General features: G+C 37.2%; 1 protein-coding gene and 1 pseudogene across 1 annotated transcript; both read left to right on the top strand.

Moving 5' to 3' along the window:
- The first annotated feature begins 4,570 nt into the window (after positions 1–4,570).
- Positions 4,571–23,657, top strand: DDX52 (DExD-box helicase 52). Its single transcript, XM_090292280.1, has 15 exons — positions 4,571–4,689; positions 5,939–6,137; positions 8,796–8,926; positions 10,240–10,425; positions 11,916–12,059; positions 12,732–12,843; positions 13,688–13,760; positions 14,256–14,459; positions 15,891–15,981; positions 18,011–18,133; positions 18,248–18,398; positions 18,560–18,635; positions 19,946–20,017; positions 20,536–20,628; positions 23,195–23,657. Exons 1-15 carry the CDS (start codon positions 4,603–4,605, stop codon positions 23,250–23,252), a joined length of 1,800 nt encoding a protein of 599 aa, XP_090148406.1. The 5' UTR covers positions 4,571–4,602; the 3' UTR covers positions 23,253–23,657.
- Positions 23,658–23,795: 138 nt separating this feature from the next.
- LOC149998706 (large ribosomal subunit protein eL43 pseudogene) lies at positions 23,796–24,790 on the top strand (annotated as a pseudogene).
- The last annotated feature ends 855 nt before the right edge of the window (positions 24,791–25,645 follow it).

Raw genomic sequence — 25,645 nt, 5'->3', positions numbered from 1 at the left:
CATGCCAAGCTCACTGTAAAAACAATAAGAGAGTTTGTTAAATGATAAGCAGGGAGTGGAGGAGAAAAGATTTTCAAAAATATACTTTGAGGGTATGGAGTGATCACTCTGTTCACTACAACAACACATCCCAACTAGCTCTCACTACAGTTTTAGCAGACTTTGTGTTCTCACTTGCTACAGCTGAGAAACCATGTGTGTCTGCCAGGCAGACCATACTGGTTTTTGGAGAAATTCCTGTTATACAAACCTATGATTCAATTTCTTGCCACTTTTATTGATGAGGGTTTTTAATTGTTTTGTTTTGCTCTGAAAAGGAAATGATCCCTTAATGAGTCAGCTGGACATTGTCAAGGTAAGAAATGATAGCCCCGGCCGGGTAGCTCAGTTGGTTAGAGTGCCGTCCTGACACGTCAAGGTTGTGGGTTCAATCCCTGGACAGGGCACATACAAAAATCAACCAATGAATGCATAAATAAGTGGAACAACAAATTCATGGTTCTTTCTGCCTTCCTCTCTCTCTAAAATCAATTAAGTAAATTTTTAAAAAAGAAATGATACAAGTCTGATAGTGTCCACTTGACTTCATTCATTCAGCCAAAATTTATTATGAAGTACCAAGCTAAAGACATAGATCCTTTCCTACACCCACAAGATCTTTGCTTATTTTATTTCACTTCATTAATTCAACAAGATTTATTGACCTCTTACTATGAAATTGACTTTGTGTTAGGCAAATATAACATGAAGATAAATGAGATGCAGGCCCATCTCTTGAAAAGCTCAAAGTCTGGTGTACAACAGGTGTGGAAACATAACTACAATGCAATAGGAAAAGAGCTAAAATAGAGGTATTTACAAAGTGGCATGAGAAACCATAGGAAGAAGATGGACTGTGTCAGGGAGGGGACATTCAGGGTAAGCTTCACAGAGGAGAGGACAAATAAACTGATTTTTGAAGAATATAAGGATTTTGCTGGGGGCGGGAGGATGAGAGAGGACAGTTCAAGAAGAAAGAAAAATATGTACAAAGGTCCAAATCTAGAAGAAGCAAAGCTGGAATGAGATGGTACAATTAAAGCTTCGAGAAGATCAGTTAACTTACCCAGAGTCACATAGCTCTAAGTAAAAGGACTTGAAGGAGTTTAACCTCAGATGAAGTTATTTCTGGGAGGTGTCATATTTCTTGAGGGTTGAGAGTCACTGCCCAGGGCCTGGCGTATAAGTGCTGGGAGCCTGGACCACATTCAGTACACAATGGGGAATCATGAGAGGTTTCTAAGCAGAGCAGCAACATGGTCTCATTTGGGCTTTAGACATAGAATTCTTGCAGTGACTTTTATTTGACCGCAATTAGAATCACTTGAGAAGCTTTCAAACATTACAGACCAGGTTGCCAGAACACTTAAACCAGAATTTCTGGGGGTGAGACCCAGGGTTTTGTTTTTTGTTTTCCCTTGTTTCTTTTCTCATATTTTTTTTTTTTTAAAGTTCCTTGGGGGATTCTATTGTGCAAGTAGGGCCAAGAGCTACTGCACAAGGAGAATGGACTGAAAGAGGAAAAGGATTAATATTTATTAACCACCTACTATGCTTGCAATTTTGTTTTAAATGCTTTATATAATAACTACATATATATTCGGATTATAGATAGATAGATAGATATCAATGGATAGATAGAGAGACAGAGAGTACCCTGGTTACCTTCAACCATTTTGAGCTGTGAGTAGAGAGCAATTATGTACTCCTAGCAGTCAAGGTAGGTATTATAATCCCATAATCCCTATTTTACCAATAAGGAAGTTGAAGACAAGAGGATCAAATTATTAAATGATAACAATTGGATTCCACACAACTCTTTCTGATACTCAAAATCATGTTCTTTCCACTATACACTACTGCCTATAAACCTAGCTAAATCCTCAGAACAATCCTGAAGTGGGTATCATGATCCTCATTTTACAAATGAGAACATTAGTCCTAGAGAGGTTAATCTGATCAGGTCACAACTAATAGATGGAGGGGCTGGAATGGATTTAAATTCAGACTTGTTTAACTCCAACTACATGCTTATGAATGTGTATAAGCACATATTCAACATTCAGTGCGATTTTTTCCTCTGAAAAAAAGGAAGCAAGTTGGATTATTAATACAATCCAGACTATTTTTCTTAATAAGGAGAGTCATCCCTATTTCTGGGGTCTCAGGAGGCTAAACCTCTGTTTAACTATCAATCCCGGGGCCTTATTTGGGTAGGGGAGCGGGGATTGGACACAAGAAATTCTGCCATAGCCTCTATCATATTTACCTGGAAAAACTTTAATCTTAGCTAAGTCCAACATTACAACTTCTTCACACCCTTATCCAAGCAGCTGAATCATGCTGGTTAATCTTTTTAATTTATTGTCTGTAACTCAAATGGGCATTTACTACCCAGCAATATTATGCCTTCTCCTAGTAAGTTCATTTTCCCACTCTTAGAAAACATTATTTCATATCATTTCTTCCCTCCTCAACCCTCCAACACTCCCTGACATAATCCAACCAACCCCTGATCCCATTATTCTCCATTCTCTGTTGCATCAACAATTTCCATCTTTCGTTGGATCATTCCTTACACTTTACAAACATCCCCAGGTGCCCATTTCTAAAAACATCAAAAACAAAAACCTCCTTTGAACCCAGAGGAGTTGCTTTTTCTCAAACTTTTTATAGGTGTATTCTCTATGTGATCTCTAAATGTTGGGGTACACTAAGGGTCAGTCTTGGGTTTCCTTCTCTTCCCTATTTATACAACCTCCCTAAGTGGTCACTTAGAGGTATGGGTTTTTAGCTATGGGTTTGTCACCCCTTCCATAGGGATGGAATTCTAAAGTCAGCTTACAAAGAAAAAAGAACTCATGAAGTAGAATTATTCTTGGACATTCCTTAAATCACCCATAAAGTATGGTAGTTATGGTTTCATACAAGTTTATGTGCCAAATTAAAGACCAACCCTCCATTTCCTAATAAGCTCAATCAACTTTTTCCCTTCTCATTTTGAAATAAATTTTTTTTATTAAGCAATAGATGAAGTACTTGGGGCTTTCACTTAGAGGCCATGTTTCATAAAAAGTACTTACTTTTCAAGAGTAGATACAATTGCAACAGCAAGATGTGCCCACTATAAAAGGGAATCGGGGCTGGATACATCTGAGGGTACAGCAGATTCACATCCCCCACCTCATGCTCACTCCACACTACGCTATTTACTTTGGTTGAATTTGCATAACTCAACTTTAATAAGTTAAATGTTTGTTTGAGGTGACTCCTGAATTTCTTTCTTCAGTCCTGACCTTTTTCCTTGAGCTTCAGACTCAGGGAATCAACTACCTACCTAGTTGGATGTCTCCACTTACAGTCCACTAAGCATCTTAATATCCAAAACATAACAATTGATTCTACACATCTCTATGTTTCATCCTCCCCCAAAAGCTGTTCTTCCCTTAGTCTTCCCTAGCTCAGTAAATGGCATGCCATCTACCCAGAGTTTCAAGCCAATAACCTAGGAATGATCTGTGATTCCTCCCTTTACCTTATCTCCACATGAAACGCATCAGATGCATTTAGGTCTACCTGCAAAATATATCCCACATCTAACCATTTAACTCCACCAGCACAGATACCACCCTAGTTTAAACCACCATCACAATTTCTATTTTTGACCAGACTCCTTGTTTCCATTCTTATCCTTTCTCTGGTCCATTCTCTAACTAGAGTAATCTTTTATAAAACATACACTCATCCATTCAGCAAATATTTAATGAGAGCACACAGGGAATGGGGAAACAGCAGTGTACAAGAAAATAATTTTGTGCCATGAAAAAAATAAATGTAGTTGCTCTCTCAGTACATTTTGAAAGCTTCCCAGACTGTTTAGATTAAAATGCAAATTTTTTACTATGACCTTGTTATAAGATTCTGAGAGCTGGTCTCTATTTATCCTTCCAACCTTATCTGTACCACACTGCCCCACTGCAACTTGTCTTTCTACATCCAAGGTTCCAAACCTTTTCCCTTTCTGCAGACATGTGTTTTCCTCCATGTCCAGTGCTGTTTCCCAGATCCGGGAAAGCCTGCTTCCTCTTTGCGCAAATATCACTCCACCATTATGAACCTGAATAATATACCTCAACGCGGGTCCCCTTCCCTTTCTCTATCAGTTACACTGTTTTATTGTTTCATAGCACTATTCACTTTCGGAAATTATCTTCCTTATTTAACAATCTCTTCTGTTCCCACTAAAGTGTTGTTTCCTGAATTGAGAATCTTGAAGTGGTTCACCAAAGTACCCCTAAAAATCCAGAACAGTGTTCTGCCTAAGAGACTCTTGGTAAATTTTGTTTGAAAGGACAAATAAATAACGACGGACTACAAGACATACAGTGACACAGTCGACTAGCCGACAAGGCTCCCAGGCTCCGCCCCCCGCCCCGCCCCGCCCCCGCCCCGCCCCCGCCCCCTCCGCCCCCGGGCCCACTTCCGCCCAGGATGCAGTTGGAGACCTTTTGGGAGAAGTACTCTGCGCAGGCGCTCTGGGCCCGCGGAGCTTTCTGGGTAAAGATGGATACGCACGATCTCTTTCGCCGGCTGGGTGCTGGGGCCAAGTTCGATGTGAGGCGCTTCTCCGCGGACGCAGCTCGATTCCAGGTACTACGCGCAGGCGGACAGAAGCCAGAGTAACTGAGCAGGAGCAGGAGCCGGAGAACGAACTGGCTGTGAGGAAGAAGCCTGCCCTCGGCCACCCCTTGTCTGGCGGGAGCACATTTTCCCCTCCTTTGGTGTTCTGTTTACTCCCAGACCTACCTGGTCAAGCTCCGCATTCTGAATTGACTCATTTCCCATCCTTTTGTAGATTTAGTTGGGCCTGGCCAGGAGACGCTCCCCTGCCCCCACCTTCTTAGTTTATTCAAAGTACAGTTAGAAACTTTCAAAATAACCTTTTCTCCGAAACTAGTGTAAAGGAATTTTGAAAACAAAAAGTGGAGCGAACTGATTCTTTCACTATAGCCGTACCCGGGTTGGGCTCGGCGGGCATCTAATTTGGCATGGTTTTTTTAAACCCCTCAATCCCGTAATCCTGTGGCCTGTTAATTAACCAATGAGAAGAGATTTAGAAATGGAAGGTTTTACATAGGGAAGTGGTGGAGTGGTAAATAGGAAGGAGTTAGGGCCCAATTATGGAAAATCTTACATGTCAACTTTGATATTGCGACCAGGGGCATTGTGTTAGTGTGTGAGACACGTTATGTTCCTTTCTCTGACTGGCGGTATTGTATACTTGTTAAGAGTGTGACACCCTGGCTGCTGTGGCTCCGTGGATTGAGCCTTGGCCTGCGAGCCAAGTGTCGCTGGTTCGATTCCCAGTCAGGGCACATGCCTGGGTTGCACGTCAGGTCCCCAGTTGGGGGCGCGAGTGAGAGGCAACCCATACAGTGATGTTTCTCTCCTCTCTTTCTCCTTTTCTCTCTTTCTCTAAAAATAAATAATTTAAAAAAAAAAGAGTTTGAACTCTGGAGCCAGATTATTTGAGTCCAAATCAAGTTCCTTAACCTCCTAATGCCTTGATTTTCTCATTTGTAATATTGTTATTTACCTCATAGTGTTGAAGAATGAAATAATTTAATATAGAAACATGTTTAGAAGTCTGCCTGACAGCATGTGTTGTGCCGATAAGCATATGTGTTCGTTGCTATTGATTGTTATTATTACTGTTACAAGGTCAGGATAGGTATCATCTCGGATTCTGTTTGCCCAAGCACACTTGTTAGTGCAACAAATATTTGGTGAAAGCATAAAAAAGATAGGGAGTCATTGAACCTATTCCTTTAGTGCCAGTATTGTTTGGGTGAAAGCAATGCCAGTTCATAGGTCTCACTTTTCATTTTTGGGGTTTTAGGTAGGAAAAAGGAAATATGACTTCAGTTCTTCGGAGGTGCTGCAGAGACTGGACTTTTTCGGAAACAAGAAATCTGTCCCACGTGAGTGTGGAGAATCAAGAACTGATCAAGAGCTCCACGATGAAGGAAAGAAAGAAGAGAGCCTTACTGAAAGGAAGAAGGAGCAGAACAAGAAAAAGAGGAAGAGGGTGACTTCCGGTTAGTGCTTGTTTTCTTTCTTTTCTCTTTATTTAACTTTTTTCAATTACAAAAATAATCCAAGCTTATGGTTACAAGTCAGACAATATGCAGTCATTTGTCAGTTAATGGCATTTAGGTTGCTTCCAGGTATTTATTATAAATGTGGCTACAAAAAAGACGTGTGTGTGTGTGTGTGTGTGTGTGTGTGTGTATGGACACACACACATACACATATATATATATATATTTTGTCCACAAGGTATCCAGCCATGTACTGTGAAAAATAAGAGACATTTATTGAAGAAGATACAAGAAACATTGTACATAGGACAATGACACCTCATCCCCCTTCAAAGTGGCATCTTGGACCTCACACAGTCCTCCTAATTGCCATTAGTTACCCCATCATATTTTACTGAATCTCATAGATGGTCTGAAATCTCTTCCCTTTCAAAGGTGGTTTCAGTGTTGGGAAAATGCCCTTGGGTGAGGATAAGAAAAATGAAGTTATTCTACTTTGTGATGCCCACCAGCAATATATGAGTTTTCTTTTTTGATAAATTCGTCTCATGTATTTTGCACCTTTTTTCTATTAGATTATTAATCTGTTTTTTCTTAATTTATTAGACCTCATGTATTAAGGAAGTTAGCACTATGTTTAGCATATTATGTTTACAAGTGATGTTTTCTAGTTTGCCATGTGTCACGTTGTCTGTTTTTTTTCCATTTTATGTATTAAATTTATCTTTTCCTTTATGGTAAACTTATTTTTTCAGAATTCACTTGTGTTTTCTTATGTGTAGTTTCATTTTGTTGTATTGAAATCCATGACCCTCTGGGATTATATGTGGTTTAAGGAGTGAATAGGGAACTAACTTTCTTCCAGATGGCTAGCTAGTTGTTCTAATATATTGATAATTCATTTTTCCCTATTGGATTCAAATGCAACTTTTATTTTTAAACTATTGTCCATATATTGTCCCCTTATTTGTGGTTTCATTTTCCACTCTTCAGTTATCTGCAGTCAACCGTGGTCCAAAGATATTAAGTGGAGAATTCCAGATTATTTTGAGTGAGGGAGAAACCACATTCACATAACTTTTATTATAGTATAATGTTAAAATTGTTCTATTTTATTATTAGTTATTGTTGTTAATCTCTTACTGTGCCTGATTTATAAATTAAACTTTACCATAAGTATGTATGTATAAGAATAAACAGTATAAATGGGACTTGGTACTACCTGTGGTTTCAGATATCCATGGGGGACCTTGGAACATATCCTCTGTGGACAAGGGGGGACTGTTGTATATTTGGGTCTCTCTCTCTGGGCTCTGTTCTATTTCATTGATTTAAATTTCTATATCCATGCACCTTACCAGCTTATTGTAGTTACTATGGCCTTATAACATTTTATAAAATTCAGTCAAGTGTTGTGGCATATTGTTTATTGATTGGGAAGACGAATATTTTCTCCCTAAAGTGGATCTATAGAATCAGTACAAAACTAATTAAAATTTTAGTAGTCTTTGTTGGTATAAATTGACAAAAGACTTTTTTTTTTTTTTTTTTAAGTTAAACATGCTCTCACCTATTCTAGAATTTACCCAAGAGGAAGGAAAACCTATGTCCTCACAAAGACTTGCACACAGGTGTTCATAGTAGTTTTATTTTCAATAGCTGAAAAATGGAAATTATCCAAATGTCATTCAACAGGTGAAAGGTAAACAAATTGTATATTCCTATGTTGGAATGCTTCCTCTAAATAAAAAGTTAAGAATTATTGATACGTACTCCAACATGGATCTCAAAGTAACTATTCTGATTGAAAGAAGCCAGACTAAATTTAGTACATACTACATGATTTTATTTTTATGAAATTCCAGACAAAGCAAACCAATCTACAGTGACAGAAAGCAGGTAGGTTGTTGCCTAGCGATGGAGCAATGCATTACAGGGGACCACAAGGAAATTTGGGGAGGTGATGGAAATAACCTTGAATGTGGTGATGGTTTAACAGGTGTATACATATGTCAAAACTCTTCAAATTGTGTACTTCAAATATATTGTATATCTATTGTACGTCAGTCAAGTTGAAAGCAATTAAAAAGAAATTTCAAAAGTAGTCCTTGCTCATTACTTTTCTTAGAAATTTTAAAGTTATTTTACATATTTATTTTCACATATGAACTTTAAAGTTAGCTAGTCCAGTTTCCAAAACAATCCTCTCATTCTCATTAAACTAACATTATAGATTTAGTGACAGTTGCTGTCTTTATTGTATTGAGTAAATATTAATATTGTGTTGTGTTCACTGTTAAAAGGGATATCTCTTCTTTCATCATATTTATTTTCTAGCTGGTTGTTAAGATATAGAAAAGCTGGCTCCTTCATTGAAACCTCTATTTAAGTAGTTTTCCAATTAATCTCTTGTTTTCAAGTATTCAGTCATCTACATATTACACAGCTGAAGTATCTAACAAAAGGGAGAGAATGAGCTTCAAAGCTCTGATTTCACCAATATAGAACCTGTCTCTCCTTTTCCAGTTCTTATACTTTCTTTTATCCTGTTGAAATAGCTGTATTTTTCTTCTGTTTAATATGAAAGGATGACCTGTTTGCTATACTCTAGAATGTTGCACTTAAAATCGTTTAATTTTAAAAAATATATTTTAGAAATTGCTCCAGAAGAAGAAGGTTCTACTATACAGTGGATATCATCTGTGGAAGCAAAGATTGAAGATAAAAAAGTTAAAAGAGAAAACAAACTAACTTCAGGGAAGTTGGAGCATATCAGAAAAGAAAAGGTTAGAAAAATGTCTTAGCCCCAATATCTTTTCTTTTTTTAAAATTTATTTTAATTGTTGTTCTATTATCGTTGTCCCATTTTGCCCCAATTTCTGACCTAGTGACTTTTTCACTGTCCTTGGATTATTCTGTCAGTAAAAGTGAGTATGGTTTTTGTTAAGATAGAAGATTAATAAGTTTGAATTTTACTTTAATGAAAACTTAAAGCAAAGTGTTTGTGCTGTGGCTGAACATTTTTAAGTTTAAAATTTTGAAACTTGCACAGGTCAGTAAATATATATATAATTCTTGATCTATTTAGATATAATTCTCATAGAATATATTATATGCTATATAATTCTTGACCTGTTTAAGTTTTAAGATTGATTATGTAGAATTAAATTTTTAAAATTTCGTCATCTCTTTTGATGAACATAAAATTGGTCCCCTTCCTCCTCTATGTTAAGCTCACTAGTTTAGGAGGATTTCCTCTGACAGGGATTTGAGAGTTAGAATTCTTAAGAAACCTATTTTATTTTATTTTTTGTTTATTTTTTTTAATCCTCCTAAGGGAGAGAAGCATTGATGTGGTAGAGAAACATTGACTGGTTGCCTCTCGTCCACGCCCCAACCAGCCAGGGATCAAACCCGCAACCTAGTCACGTGTCTTGACCGAAAGTCAAACCTGCGACCTTTCAGTTTACAGGATGATGCTCCAACCAACTGAGCCATGCTGGCAGGGCAAGAAACCTGTTTTATAACTTGGGTCTGGGGGGAGTAAAATACAGAGGAAACAATAAATAAGCCATTGTCATATCTGTTGCACACCTGCCACACCTGCTGTATTGCAGATGGAGAGTATTGTTCAGCTCACTCTAGTAACCCAGAATTTGGCCGTGTCTGGATTGCCGAATGGGAATTTCACAAACCAAATCAATGCCACTTGGCACTCAGTTTAATAAGTAGAGTTTAGGGTAAATCATCAGAAAGCACTGGCACTTGTATGTAAGTGCCCGATAAAGAAAACAGATGGATGCATTGCTTACCTTCTAAAAACTTATATAAGATTATAAATTATGAGTATGACAGCACATTAATATGAATAACAACATTGACACATTAATATGAAGAAAGCATGGATAGATAGGTTTCATTGTTACGACGGTCTGTCTATGGAAGTACATGGAATGTACCCAATGTTTGTATCTTTAGGGACTTGGAATTTAACCAGAAAGTTTCATGTACTACTAAAGCTTATCCTAGTCTGTTGCTATATAACAACTGACAATATTTTTGACCATATCCATGGTGACCCCTTTATTTTGCTTTTCAGATAAACTTCTTGCGGAATAAACACAAAATTCACATCCAAGGAACTGATCTTCCTGACCCAATTGCTACATTTCAGCAACTTGAACAGGAATATAAAATCAATTCTCGACTGCTTCAGAACATTCTAGATGCAGGCTTCCAGATACCTACACCAATCCAAATGCAAGCCATTCCAGTTATGCTGCATGTGAGTGTGAAGCTCTAGAATGCCTCTAACCTGCTTTCCTGGGTTCGCTTATCCTCATTTCTCTGTCTTTGAAATCTTTCTTTCTGCCTTATCTCTTGCCCCGTTGAAGTCCATCTCCAGTGCCTGTGCCTCTATAAAACTTGTTTTGATCAGTACAGCTAGATGTGATCTTTTTCCTCTACCGCCCAGGTCTCCATGATATTTAGTGTGTTCTTTTCCTTGTAACATTTATCTTCCACTTTACACTACTGTGAATTTGCACTAATTATATTTATCTTTTCCTTTTACAAGAGTATAAACATGTAAACACTCTGAGGATAGGGACTATGTTCTCTTTATTCACCTGTGATTTAGTTTATAATCCCCAGGAACTATTTCAGAAATACAGAATTTTTGTACTAACCTATTTTTCCCCCCAGTACTTTTTATTATTGAAGTATACTTCATATACAATAAAATACATAAATTTTAAGTTTAGTGAGTTTCAGTGATGCATACCCTATGTGACCATCACCTCAATGAAGATGTGTAACACTTCTGTCACCCCAGAAAATTCTCTTGTGCCCTTCCCAGTCTGTCCTACCCCATCCCTGCCTGGAGGTAACTATTGTTCTGATTTCTATTATCATTTATTAGATTTGCCTCTTCTAGAATGTGAGATAAATGGAATCATTCGTTATTTATCTTTTCATTTCTGGTTTCTTAGACTTCGTTGTACGAATGTATCACGGTTTGCCTATCCACCTATTGATAGGTGTGTGGGTTAACCTAGATTTTTGGAAATTACGTTAACTGAGGTTTCTTTTTGTAGTGATGAGAGCTGACATTTCCCCCCTACATAACCAAGGTGCCCTTCGGTGCTGGTAGTCTTAGGATACCATACTGGTCCTTTTCATGTTCTTTGGGAACTGAAATGAAAATACATTTGAATGATGTTGTTGACTCATAGTAAATTTGCTTTTACTTTTCATTTAAGTTTATTTCTGTCATGACTTTAGCTTAAAGCTTTAAAAATTCTAGTGCCTTACTGAAGACTGTAGCCTGTTAATTGCTCTGTCACTCAGCTTATCGCCACTTTTTTTCTTTCAGCCATTTCATTACTTATTAAAATCTTCCCTAGGGATTGAGCAGTACAGTTATCAGGACAAAAGTCGCTTTTGTAATTTTGCTGTAATAAAGGGTTTAGTGGCAAAGAAAAAATAATGGAAATAATTGAGGTTCTGAATTATCTTTGGATTTTTGTTATCCATATTCTTTACCCAGTTCAAGGGGACGTTGTTGGCAGTGCTCAGAAGCTCCATTGGGGTGATAGGGGCACGGGTGGGTAATGTCAGAAAAGCAAATATGGGTGAAGTTAGAAGAGTGGTGAGAACATGAATGATTGGATTTACCACATTTTTATTTGTTATTTGTATGGCCAGTAGCATTATTTGACCAGGCTCTGAAAATTTTATGTACTTTTCCTTGTATTTAATATACTCTGTTTTTAGGGTCGAGAACTTCTGGCTTCTGCTCCTACTGGATCTGGAAAGACTTTGGCTTTTAGCATCCCCATTTTAATGCACCTGAAACAACCCGCAAATAAAGGCTTCAGAGCCCTGATTATATCACCAACGCGAGAACTTGCCAGTCAGGTATGACTTGTAGCTTCTGAACAGGATGTGTTTGGTGTTTGCTTCAGTCATCTTGCTCATTTGGGGGTAATAAAAAGGTCTCAAAAGAGTAAGGCTTGTGTCTTTTGTCATGGTCAAGTAGTCTGTACAGAGCACACTTCTAGTATCTTATTACATATGGGCAAATCTCTCCTGATTGTCTAAAACATGATTTAACATTTGTACCCTTTTGGTGAATACTCTTAATAGCCTTGAAGTTAAAAGGCTACTGTAATACCTAGTTGCTCTAAAATTTATTTTTCTCACCTAGAAAAATGAAAACTCGTCTAAGTTTTTGAGAAAACTACAATCATTTCCTCCACTGTCCAATATACTTAATGTAAAATACATGCCAAATATGAGATAGTTTTATAATATTATAATAGTATTGTATTCTATAAAACAATACATAACAGATTGGAAGAGTTTTTATTTTCTCTCTTGGAACTCGTTTACCAGACCCAAAGAAACTACTGAACCTTACTAAGCATTGAAGTTCCAAACTGCTGAGATTCCAGGTTAATCTACACATTATTCAGGTTTAATTTCAGATATTTATGGAGTGGAAAAGGATTTATTTTGTTAATGTAAAAGAGACTATACATATTATCCAAGTATGTTAGCAGCTAATGTTTTTATCATTTTCTGTTTTAGATTCACCGAGAGTTGGTAAAAATATCTGAGGGAACAGGATTCAGGATACACATGATCCACAAAGCAGCAGTTGCAGCCAAGAAATTTGGACCAAAATCATCTAAAAAATTTGGTAAGGGATTTGTGCTTGAGATGTAGATAGTGAAGGGGATTTAGAAATTACAGATATCCTAACTGACACCTAAGTGTTCTTAAAGTATAGTCATGTGTATCATTAGTTTGATTTTCAGACAAGCTGAAAGAGATCTCCCCTTTCCTACCCAGGAGTTATATAAATATATACCAGTGTTTCTCAGCCAAAGGCAGTTTTCCCCTCCACCCAGTCCTCACCCTCCAGGGATATTTGGCAATATTTGGAGTCAGGATGCTGCTCATCTATAGTGGGCACAAGCCAGGGATGCTGTTACACATCCTACAATGGACAAGATAAGATCCCTACAATGGAAGAGTTGTCTGGACCACGTCAATGCACTGAGATTAAGAAACCCTCCTTTATAATAAATGCCATGAAAATACTCTGCAGACAAGAATAGCTTACATCCCTACCTTATATCAGCCAGAGAATTTGCTTTTACCTGTCTTTTATTTTGAGCTTCTGAATAAAATTTCATTTAAAGAAAGGATTTTCCTTCATGTGTTCTCACAGTTTAGTGAATGTGCGATCTTCCAGTTTAATACCCACAGGTTGCTTTCTTATTTTTGCCTCTTAGAAGTTGAGAAGACAGATCAAATATAATAAAGAAGGAGTATACTAGTTTGTGCTATGATGATAAAAAAAATACAGTATGTATGTTAGCTTACTGACAGGGAAGGACTTCTGTGTTGTTGGTGTCGGGAGTATGACCACTGCTGCCTCTTCCCACTTCAGTGTTGACTGAAATTTAGGAGGCTTAATTCCCTAGTCCAAGAGGGATGAAACTGGTCTTTGCAATTTATGCCATTTGCTTTTCCTGTAGATATTCTTGTGACTACTCCAAATCGACTCATCTATTTATTAAAGCAAGACCCTCCAGGAATAGACTTAACATGGTACAGATGATATTTTAATGTCTTTTATGTGTGTTTTTCATTTAGTTGATTATATGTTGTCCTCAGTTGCTTGTATTGTTGCCCTTTGGAACTTGCCGTCTGCCAACTTTCACTGCTGAGAATAATGGTTTTCATTACACTCAGAAAAATAACTATCTGGTCTGGAAGAAAATTACAGATTCTGATAAGCAGTTAGCACAGAATCCCCCTAGACATTTTCATGTCTTTCAGCAATGGTGGTGGAGTTTATAAGGCTTATGTGAAGCTTTGTTGTTACCAATGGAATCTCATATCTTTGAGGCTAATGGAATAGGTACATTAATTTGCATTTATCTTATTTCTACCTTTTTTCTCCTTATTTTTTTGTACTTTTTTGTAATATGGTATGTGGGTCTGAGAAGCAGCATTGTGGTTTGACTTCTTCATGTGTCCTCAGTTTAGTGAAATGTCTGATCTTCCAGTTTAGTATCCACAAGTTGTTTTGTTATTTCTTAGTGTTGAGTGGCTGATAGTAGATGAATCAGACAAACTGTTTGAAGATGGAAAAACTGGGTTCAGAGACCAGCTGGCTTCTCTTTTCCTGGCCTGCACATCCCACAAGGTCAGAAGAGCTATGTTCAGTGCAACTTTTGCATATGATGTTGAGCAGTGGTGCAAACTCAACCTGGACAATGTCATTACTGTGTCCATTGGAGCAAGGTAATTGTTCTGCATTATCCCACTGTTTTCTCTCTCTCTCTCTCTCTCTCTTTTTTTAAGTACAAGTCATTTTTTAGACTCAAGAAGATAGGTTGTTTGGCCTAAGGTTAATAATAGAGAATTTTACTGAAAGAAATGTATTCTTTAAAGTCAAGATTGATTAAGGATTTTCTGTTTTAGAATAATCCAAGGGGAGATTGTCATATAAATGTTCCCATCATCATGCTTTTAGCTGATTTTTCCCCACCCACAGAGTATAATAAGAGTTCTGTGGCACCCAGAGGATTTAATTTCTTTGATGGCTTAACTAAGTAGGACCACAGAGGAGGAAGCTAATGTTACTGAGAAGCTTGATTTATAATTCCTTTTAAAAATATTTTGGGGAGCATTTTATGCTAGGTGAATGCTCCATGGTAGAAAAACATTCTTGGAAATTATGATATTGCCACTTGATAGATATTATACAACCCATGGAATGATAAGTATGAAGATCGTAGCCATATGAAAAAGTACTTAGGACACGATGTTAAATAAAAACGAAGTCAAATGGAAGAGTAAAGAATGCCTTGTGTACTTTAAATATAATTCCCGTGTATAAAAAGAAAATAGAACAAACTCACCATAAATATAATTATGAAGGCAGCCAACAAAATGGAAAAATATTTATGGTATAGTATAATGTATTGCAGCAGCTTATAGAGCATTAATAAAGCCTTAGTCTCAGTGTCTGTCTATAAGTAAACCCAGCTAATTGTTAAGAAAAAAATGAATGAAAAAGAAAAAAAATTAGCTATATGTAATAACAGCCTTAAAAATGTTCTCATTATTTTAACAAATAATTTACTTTTATAAAGATTTTGTAAGTAAATAGACGTGAAAGTTTATGACTAGAACACAACAAAATGTCAGCGTTCTAAAAAGGTAGAATTTAGGGCAGTTTATTTTATTGTGTACATTTTTCTATATTTTTCAAACTTTCTTTAAACAAATTTTTTTTTAATCCTCACCTAAGGACCTGTTTATTGATTTTAGAGAAAGAGGAATGGGGGCGGGGAGAGAAAAACATCGATGTGAGAGCGGAAACATCAGTTGGTTGTCTCCGGTATATGCCCCGACTAGGGATCGAACCCGTAACCTAGGCATGTGCCCTGACCTGGAATAGAACCCACAACCTTTTGGTGTATGAGATGATGCTCCAACCAACTGAGCCGCCCAGCCAGAGCTATGTTTTTCAAACTTTCTTGATAACATTTTTATAACTACAACAAAACATTTAAAAAATAACTTTAGGTTAATTAAGTGCTCATATTGACAATGGAAAAGCTCATTCTTTTGGAGTTGTGTATAAATTTTTTTCATTTACCTAGAATTTCATGGGGAGGGAAACAAAAACTGTTTTTTGCAAACTATTAAGGTATGTTTCCTTCCCAGGAACTCGGCAGTAGAGACTGTAGAACAACAGCTTCTCTTTGTTGGGTCTGAGACTGGAAAACTTCTAGCCATGAGAGAACTTATTAAAAAGGTATATTTGGAAAATAGTCTTAAATATTGATAAAGTTCACTAAGCCTTATATTACTGGTGGGAGGCTGAACTATTTCTGCATCATATTTAATAATCCATTGGTAAATTGTTAAGTACATTGGGCCAGCTCTTGTCCCAAGGTGGAGAGGCTCAAGTATTAGAATATAGTTAACTCTCTATTCCCAGCTCAGGGTAGGCTAGGAAAAGACCTATCTGATGCCCTGAAAGCCTTTTCCATATCTGCATATGTATCTACCCCCAGCCTTCCCCCTCATCCCTCTGCTGGTTTCTTACTGAACTGGGGCATTGTACAATGAGTAGGACAATGGCTGGGGTTTTCTGTTTGTATCCCTTCAGTAAATATTGAGTAGAAGCCACAGTTAAAAGATTAAGTACTGAAGTATTGGGGCGGGGGGGTAATCAAAGAAATATAAATTCTAAGCCCTGCCCCTAGAACTTAGTTTTTTTTAGGGGCTAAAATAAATACACTTGTATAAGATAGTTTGTGATAAAGTGCCATAAAAAGCTAGAGAGTCCTTTTCTTAAACATTCATATACAGTGATCCCTCACTTATCGCGGGTATTAAGTTCTAGACCCCCCCGCGAAGTAGGAACCTTATATTTATTTTAGTATTTATTGTACAGTACTGCAAAATCCCGCGATATAGCGAAAAATCTGCAATAAATAATTAAATACAATATTTTTAAAAATCCCGCGATACAGCAAGGCTGCGATAAGTGAACTGCGATATAGAGAGGGACTACTGTAGTTGTAAGGGGGCCATCAGCGTGAGTTTGAATTGGTTGGAGAAACCCTTGTAGAAGAAATGTTATTAACCTGGGCCATGAAGGATTTGTGGGGTTAAAAGTTTGAGATGGAGGACAGTATTGGTGGCAGGAGAAGCAGCTATAGTAAAGTCTCAGTGGCGGAGGTGAACACAATGAATGTGTTTGGAGACTAAGGAGAAAGTTTATGGTGGGAATTAAAGACGATCCGTTTAAACAGGAGAGTTTGGGTCAAGTTAAAAGAAATCACTGAACATTGTTGAAGAATGTGGCCACATAATTTTTAAGGAAAATTAAACAGCGGTATATAAGATGGATTGTATTGGAAAGAGACTGAAAGTAAAGGAACCAATTAACAGGCTATTAAGTTAGGCTGGTTAGACATAAGGAGGAAATAAATGAAGGTAACAGCCTAATGGTGGAGCGTTAACAATAGCTGGAGGACAAAAAGGAAAGGTGTTTGTTTGCAAGTAATTGGTGAGGACAGAAGTGGTGAAGAGCATGCTCTGGAGCCAGACTACCTGGATGGGAATCCTGGCTGTAGGCAAATTAACCTCTGTTCCACAGTTTCCTCATCTGTAAAATGGGGATAATAATACCTACCTCTTAGAGTTGTGTTAGTATTAATCAGTTAATACAAATGTAGTACTTAAAACAGTGAACACAGTCATTACATTTTAAGCAGAATTGAAAAAAGTTCTGAGGCACAGGGGCCAAGAGATTATTATTTCAAGGAGTTTGCATCCATCCCTGTAGAAGGGTGAAGGGGGTTAGTTAAACAAGATTATTGGAACTACAAACTGGAGAGTACAGTTCAGGCTGTGGAAAGAACCCCTGTAGAAAACAGGTGATGTGGAAGACAGGCAGATTAGACACGCACGGCCTAGAAATGTTGGCAATGAAAGCACACTAAATTGAATTGGGTTCATTTATGAACTAAAATCATATTAAATACTGAGATTATAGTCTTTTTTTCTTTTTTTTTTTTTTTTAAGGTTTTATTTATTTATTTTTAAAGAGAGGGGAGAGGAAGTGAGAGAGGGAGAGCGACATCTATCAGTTGCCTCTCACACGCTCCCAACTGGGGACTTGGCCTGTAACCCAGGCATGTGCCCTGCCTGGGAATCAAACCTGTGACCTTTTGGTCTATAGGAGGATGCCCAACCCACTGTGCTACACCAGTTGGGACTGAGATTATATTCTTTACATGGGTTATATGTACTGATTTTTGCCTTTCTTTTAGGGTTTCGATCCACCTGTTCTTGTTTTTGTTCAGTCCATTGAAAGGGCTAAAGAACTTTTTCATGAGCTCATATATGAAGGTATTAACGTGGATGTTATTCATGCAGACAGAACACAGGAACAGGTAAAGATGATAAAGAACAACTAAATTTTAAAATATTGGCATTAAACTTATAAAGTTCTTGTTTTCCATTCCTAGAGTGGTACTAAAATGTTTAATATATATTCTATTAACCAGAGAGATAACACAATCTACAGCTTCAGAGCAGGAAAAATCTGGGTCCTTATTTGTACAGCCTTGCTAGCCAGAGGGATTGATTTTAAAGGTGTGAACTTGGTGATCAACTATGACTTTCCAACGAGCTCAGTGGAGTACATCCACAGGATAGGTGAGTTGTGCCCTGACTCCGCACTCCTCTGTTCCAGCCCCTCTGCTGTTCCCTACAACCATGCTCATTTTTTAGTGCTGGGAAAAATCCAGTGACTTTCATATGTGAATCTTGAAGGTCTCTTTCCCCTAAAGGTTTTTTAATGGTCTGGTTTCTCTTAGGTCGAACTGGACGAGCAGGGCATAAAGGAAAAGCTGTTACATTTTTCACTGAAGATGATAAACCATTATTAAGGAGGTAAATTAGGAAAAATAACTTTGTATTAAGTTTGCAGTATTGATTTCATTATTCTTATATGTACACACAGTTAACAGATAAATTACAAAACAGCTTTGTCCAAAATTCTGTTATAGTAATAGTCTACCACATTTTAGCAATGAGAAAAGGAAAAATGATCAAAAGGCCTTGTTTTTGCCCTTCCATTATTATTTGTTAATAATAACAGATATTCTCAAATTCTGATAACTCACAGAATTCTCCCAATAGTCACCAGTTGATATTACTCACAATGTAATATTAAGGTTTTTGAATGAGTGAATAGTTTAAAATTAACCCTTAAGTCTCTTTAGCCCCATGAAAATGATCTATTGTAGTGCATCCTTCTCGTTGCTCTTAGGGGTAGATGGAGTTTTATATTTATTCCCAGGAAAATTATTTCAGTAACACGCTCCAATATTATTCCATTGTAACTCCTTGAGGCCTGGAAAGCATGGTATACTTTTAGAATCATGGGTCTTAATTTTGCCCATCAGCATAGATATTAATATAGAAGCTGAGTTTCCTACATTTTGGCTGCCTACAGAAAAGTTAGGCTGATGATGATTGGTAACACATCACATTCCTAACAGTTGAAGTTGATTTATGGCCAGAGGCAGCTTGTACTTTGAGTTTCTCCGTTCTGGCAAAGATTTTGATTTGAACTTCTGAGCCTTGGCTCTCTCAGTCTTGGTTTTGCTTTGAGCAGACTTTCACATGTGCATGTGTAGGGGAGTATGTACCCTGACAGTCTGGATTCAGCTGAAGTTGCCTCAGCAAGTCCAAGCATGTGAATCTAATGACCAACCCCCCAACCCCTGGTCTTATCAGTGTAACTATGCACCTCAGCTTTCCATCTGGGGTATGGGGATGATGATAGTATTTACTACAAAGGGTTGTAAAGATTAAATAAGTTACTATACATGAAAAACTTAAGACAATGCCAAACCCATAGTGAGCACTTCATTTAATAGATAAAAGCTTGACTCTGGCTTCAGTCAATGTCTCATCCAGGCTTGACCTTAGGAGCTTTTTAGGGCTTGATGAAATAAATGTTGAGCAGAAATAGCTGCTATCTAAAATTATTCATCAATTCATTGATTTTAGTCTAGCAGACATTCAGTAATCCAGTGTGATTACAGCTGGTGATAATTGATAATATATCTGAACACTTTACTGGATTACTTTCTTCTTTGTATAGTCTTAGTTCCTCTTGTATTGTGCAGAGGATTAAAGTTCATAAACCTCAGCTTGATAAGATACAAATTAATATGTATGGGAACCTCTTTCAGTGTTGCCAATGTTATACAGCAGGCGGGATGTCCTGTTCCAGAATACATAAAAGGGTTCCAGAAACTACTCAGGTACAACTTTTTGAATTTACTGGACCTTCTCTGTTTCTCTCTCTCTTCACATATATATTCTTGCTTTCATAGCCTTACACATTATAGTTCTAACAATACTACTACTTTTAGAACATTTTAAGATAAAAATTTTCCTTTTAAATATTCATGAATGTTGTATGTTCTTTCCATGCCAGTTTTTTCATCCTTGAAAAATTTTTTAAGAGTATACTTGTTTATTTTTAGAAAGAGGGGAAGGAAAGGAGAGAAACATCAATGTGTGTTTGTCTTTCACATGCCCCCAGCTGGGGACCTGGCCCACAACCCAGGCATGTGCCCTGACTGAGAATCAAACTGGCGACCTTTTGGTTGGCAGGCCAGTACTCAATCCACTGAGCCACACTAGCCAGGGTTGAAATTTTAAGTATTTATATTTTTAAAGAAATTATTCAATGTGAATGAAATGTAATTAGATTTTGTTTTAGTTTATAAAATTAGTAAAAAGCAGTTAATTTAATTCTTTCCTCTCTAACTTTCAGCAAACAAAAGAAAAAGATGATTAAGAAGCCTTTGCAAAGAGAAAGCATTAGTACAACTCCAAAATACTTCTTAGAAAAAGCTAAGGATAAACGGTAAGTATATGGTGAGAAAGTTAACTGTTTGACTCCATTATATAATTATAGTAGGCATTTTTCTTCAGGTTAGGTTTTTTAGAAGTAAAATTAGTAGGTTTACAGTATGTTATAGAATGTAATAAAAGTATTGTATCTTAGGTTGGCTATGATTTGGAACCTTAGATGATTCAATCTTGGAATTTTTCTCTATATTAATGATCTGTTTCCCACCTCTGAAAATATTTCAATTCACTATGAATTAGAATTGCACTGCCTGCCATCTCCACACAATTTGCATCAGAACATACTAAGGCCAATAGTTAGGATACACATTGATGAGGTTTTCCTTGAAGCTCCATATTCTGGGCAGGTTTTCAGTATAATCTTAGACTTCTGCTAAAGCACATTGTAAAACCTCTAAAAAGTATGACTTAGTTAAATTTGTAGTAGTTTGGCTGAGTTGGATGAGGGTTTTAAGTAATAGATTTTTTTTAGCATACATACAGGACTTCTTTTTGCTCAGTACTGATAGGAAGCTACATGTTTTGATAGGAGTAGGCTAATATATTCTGAACAGTACTACCCTTTCTACTATTTATGGAAACTGGCAGTCTTCAGATTCTACTAGTACCAGTTAATATATAATATATGTGAAATGTAGGCATTTACTGAGTATCTATTTTCCTGCCAGGTACTTCATGGTGATAGGTTATTCAAAGGACTTAAAAATAAGACCCATTTCCTGAAGTTAGTGTGAAAAAAAAAATCATAAATAAAATAGAAGTTTAGAGAAGGGAAAAATTATTATGGATTAGTGTAGTCACAAAGTTTCAAGGAGGTAGAACAATCTTAAGGATAGGCAATATTTAGGCATGGAGAAGGAACAAGGTGAACAAAGACTTAACTGGAATGTACTTTCCTTCTAAATCTGACAGGTGTTCTTACCTGACATTTTATATTGACTGGAAAATAATGTTTAGTTCAAGTATATAGAGAGTACAGAGTATCCTAAAGCTTCAGTTCAGTTTTAAGCTTTGATAACCTGGGAAGAGGAAATGCTACAAATTTATAAAAATGTCGCTCGAAAGAGTAATCCTTTTAATTTTCTTTGTACTTAGTTTTGTGAATTCTTAATACATTTTTTTTTTTTTTAATCCTCACTTGAGGATGTGTTTACTAATTTGAGAGAGAGAGAGGAAGGGAAAGGGAGAGAGAAACATCGATTGGTTGCCTCCCATCTGTGCCCGAACTGGGGATTGAACCACAACCTAGGTATTTGCTGTGACCGGGGATTGAGCCCACAACCTTCTGGTGTGTGGGATGATGCTCCAACCAATTGAGCCTCTTAGCAAATAGGTTTTTAAATTCTTCGTAGCAGCAGTTTCTGGGTGACACTTAGACTAGTGGATTGATAGCAAAGGTCGCTCTGCTAGACCGACCTTGATGTGTCTTAGATGGTTTCCTTTTGGTAGGTTGTGCAGAACTGTTGCATCAGAACCTTGTGCTTTGGATGATCCTACAGCCAGGACTGCAAATGCAGTCATACACTTTCAGCGTTATTTTTGTCACTTTGTAGCTTTTATTCTTGTGAAGTTATTAAAACTTAATGCTTTGGGTGGTGAACACACACAATACAGTGTACAGATGATGTGATGTGGAATTTGTGCCCCTGCAACCTGTATAATTTCCTTAACCAGTGCCACCCCAATAAAGTCAATAAAAAGGGGGGGGGGGGGGTTTACAGCTGCACTAAGATTTTGAGGACTCTTGGTGTAAATTTTGTCACTTTAGCCCCCTACTTAAGATGCTCTCTTCATTTTCTTTACATTTAAAGGCCATACTTCTTAACATAGCTACAAACAAGAACTAATCTGACTTTAGCTTAGTTTTCCAATATGGATGTTCCTTTAATGATGCCACCCACACCTGGAGTCTCAGCTTATACCTCTGTGTTGATAACTCTTACGTCCATATGTCCAGGCCCAGCTTCTCCACCCTTCTGAAAGAAAGTAACACCAACTCTGCCACTTGGGGATGGCCGAGTATTAAATGAGTTGGTATACATTTGAGAAATTTAATTACTATACTATGCAAACATTGATTATTTTCTCAGAACTTGTTTCCTTTTCCTGTGTTAACATTTAGTTGATTCATGTCTAACATTCATTACCAATGTGTGATGATCAGCAAGTGGCCCAACCAGTCTGCTTCATTTTCCTCATCTGTAAAATGAGAATAACAACAGAATCTTCTTCATAAGTTAGGAAGATTATCCAAGGTGATAACATAAAAGGCACTTGTAATAGTATTAGCACTTAGTGTGAGCTCTTTACTATTATTAGGTCAAGATCAGAGTCTGTCTTTTATACCATGCTGTAATGTAGTGTAGTTTATTGTGACCTTTCTGTCTCACTTAGGTGACTGGTTTTCTAAAGGGCAGAGACGTAATGCATCTTTGTATTCCTAGTGCCTCATATATTATACAGTTGGTTTCAGTCAGTGTTTATTGAACTAGTAGACTTTTGGAAGTCTAGTTTTTGTATTTGAATTTCTGATTCAGCTTTCCTTACTTTTCTTGTCACAGGAAAAAGGTCACTAGTCAGAACAGCAAGAAGGAAGTAGCTCTTGAAGACAAAAGTTAAAAAAAATTTTAAAGACTGTATCAAAAACATACTTTTATGATCTCAACATGAGTATTGTATTCATGGAATACTTCATCTTAAAATCACCTGTATCAATAGTTGAAATCAACTACAAGAACATGGGACCCGTGAAAAATGATGATAAACTTTCAGTGCATGATGTCAAATTTCAATTTGTAGGTGACTTCTAAATGATTACACGATGAAAATAACATTCATCAACATTTCTGTGGTTTGAATCCAGAGAGGTGCTTCTTATAGAAGAATAAAAGCTATGCTAAAATGACAACACCCAAATGTGGTGAACTCTTAAGGGTTTTTCCCTTCAAGTGTGAAGGAAGGTGTGGTGTATGTTGTGGAGAGGTATCTGGAATCAAATTTTCAAAATAAAGCCTTGAGATTGAACGTCCCTCCCCCTACCTTGTGGTTTGTTTTTGTTTTTATTTATTTTTTGTTTGTTTTTTGAATGGACAAGAAGCAGAGGCTGTCTGAAGTAGAGACCTACTGTTCTTTATTTTACTCTCTTAATTTCTTGATGCTTTTTCTGGTGTAAGCAACAACAAAGAGATACCTCTTCTGTGGCTGGTTATTCAAGTTCTCTAGGAGTTTAGATTTTATTTATTTTTTCTTTTAGAGAGATGGAAAGGGAAGGAGAAAGAGAGGAAAAGAAACTTCGATGTGCAAGAGAAATATTGATCGGTTGCCTCTTGTATGCCCCTGGCCTGCAACCCAGGCATGTGCCCTGACTGGGAATCAAACTGGTGACTCTTCCGTCCTGATGCTCAGCCCACTGAGCCACATCAGCCAGGGCAAGTTCTCTAGGATTTTAAATTTTTTGGTCTATTAAATATCCTTATACCTAATTGGTAAGGTAATTCATACTTTACGTGTTACAATGTTGCAACTACAAGCTTATGGGCAGCCTCTCCCTTTTTTCATTTTTCATTATTTAACCATGCTCTTTCCTGTCTCTTTCCATTCAAGATGACTTTGCTCGAAAACTGATAAACATTTTATCCTGATAAGAAAGAATGTTCCTGTTACTTGATATACCTCTGGCTGCATTCTCTTACAGCTTCTCTTTCCTGAGGCTTTATGGCCCTTCAGCCATTTAGTAAGCAGGTCTCAGCCACATGTAAAGGATTATGATTATACAGTGATGGAGACTATTCACCATTAGCAGATTTTTCTCTCTTGATAGTGTTGTACAGTGGAATAAAAAGTCAACTTCAGTCCTCTCTGGGTTCCAACTTAGTTTGCAGTGACATGGCTAAACACACAAAGAGGGTCAGAACTGTCAGTAAACACGGGACCTATTATGGCACCTCCCTCAGGAAAACTGTGAATTAAATTGAAATCAGCTAGCATGCCAAGTACCATTGCTCCTTCTGTGGTGAAACCAAGATGAAGAGACAAGTTGTGGGGATCTGGCACAGGTCCCTGCATGAACGCTAGCCTGCGGTGCCTGGACCTACAACACTACTGCCATCACAGTAAAGTCTGCCATCAGATGACTGAAGGAATTGAAAGACCAGTAGAAGCTCTGTAGTTTGAAACATTGCTAGCCTTCAATAAATGGGTTAATTTATATAACAAACAAAAAAATCAGCCTCTTACATGTAAGGTACTTAGAATGACACCAGAGATGAATGTTAGTTTATTATTATCAACACTATTACAATACTGTAAGATAACATTTTCTCAGAAGCATTTGAATTAAACATTTATTTCCTTTATTCTTAGCCTTTTACTCCAGAAAATCAGGGCAGGTAGGCTCCCAACTAGAATATTTTAGATGGGACAAAAATTGTTCATCTTCAGAATTTATGTAAATGGAACTTCATTACTACAAGGTGCCAGAAATACTTACAAACGTGATTTCTTTTTGTTTGTTCTGACAGATCCTTGGCTCTGTATATTCTGAAGGTAAATTGTACTGCTGCCACCTAGTTGCCAACTGTATGACTTTGAATAGGTTCTTTAATTTCTCAGTACTTTGGTTTTTTCATTTATGAAATTGGGGGTAATATCAACTGTCTCAAGTGAGAAGTACCTAGCACTGTGCCAAACGTCTTAAATTTATTACAAACATTCCTTTAACATATTTAGTTCAGAATACAAGGCTTGATAACAGTCCCTGCCCTTCCAGTGTAGTGGTTAGGGATAAAATAAAGGCACAAATAGTGTGGCAAAGGCTATGTTAGATATAGGGCCTCAAGGCTCAAGTATCACAGGAGGGCATCTGACCCACACTGGAAATGTCATGGAAAGCTGACATCCTGAGCTGAGTCTTGCAGATAGAAGAACGAAGTATTCCAGGCGGATATTGCATCTTCTGTGATCTTTGATATACTTCTTTCATTTGACTTGACTTCCTCTTTTTTAGTATTTTC

The sequence above is a fragment of the Furipterus horrens genome, unplaced genomic scaffold, assembly GCF_987537825.1.
Source record: "Furipterus horrens unplaced genomic scaffold, mFurHor1.1.pri manual_scaffold_11, whole genome shotgun sequence".
Taxonomy (NCBI): Eukaryota; Metazoa; Chordata; class Mammalia; order Chiroptera; family Furipteridae; genus Furipterus; species Furipterus horrens.
This window is presented reverse-complemented; position numbering and strand designations above follow the sequence as displayed.

Bases quoted from the DNA above. Each gene is read 5' to 3' on its own strand.
- DDX52 (XM_090292280.1), top strand. From the start codon at position 4,603: ATGGATACGCACGATCTCTTTCGCCGGCTGGGTGCTGGGGCCAAGTTC. The intron at 12,844-13,687 runs GTAAGGGATTTG...CTTTTCCTGTAG, and splicing joins AAAATCATCTAAAAAATTTG to ATATTCTTGTGACTACTCCA. The intron at 13,761-14,255 runs GTACAGATGATA...GTTATTTCTTAG, and splicing joins CCAGGAATAGACTTAACATG to TGTTGAGTGGCTGATAGTAG.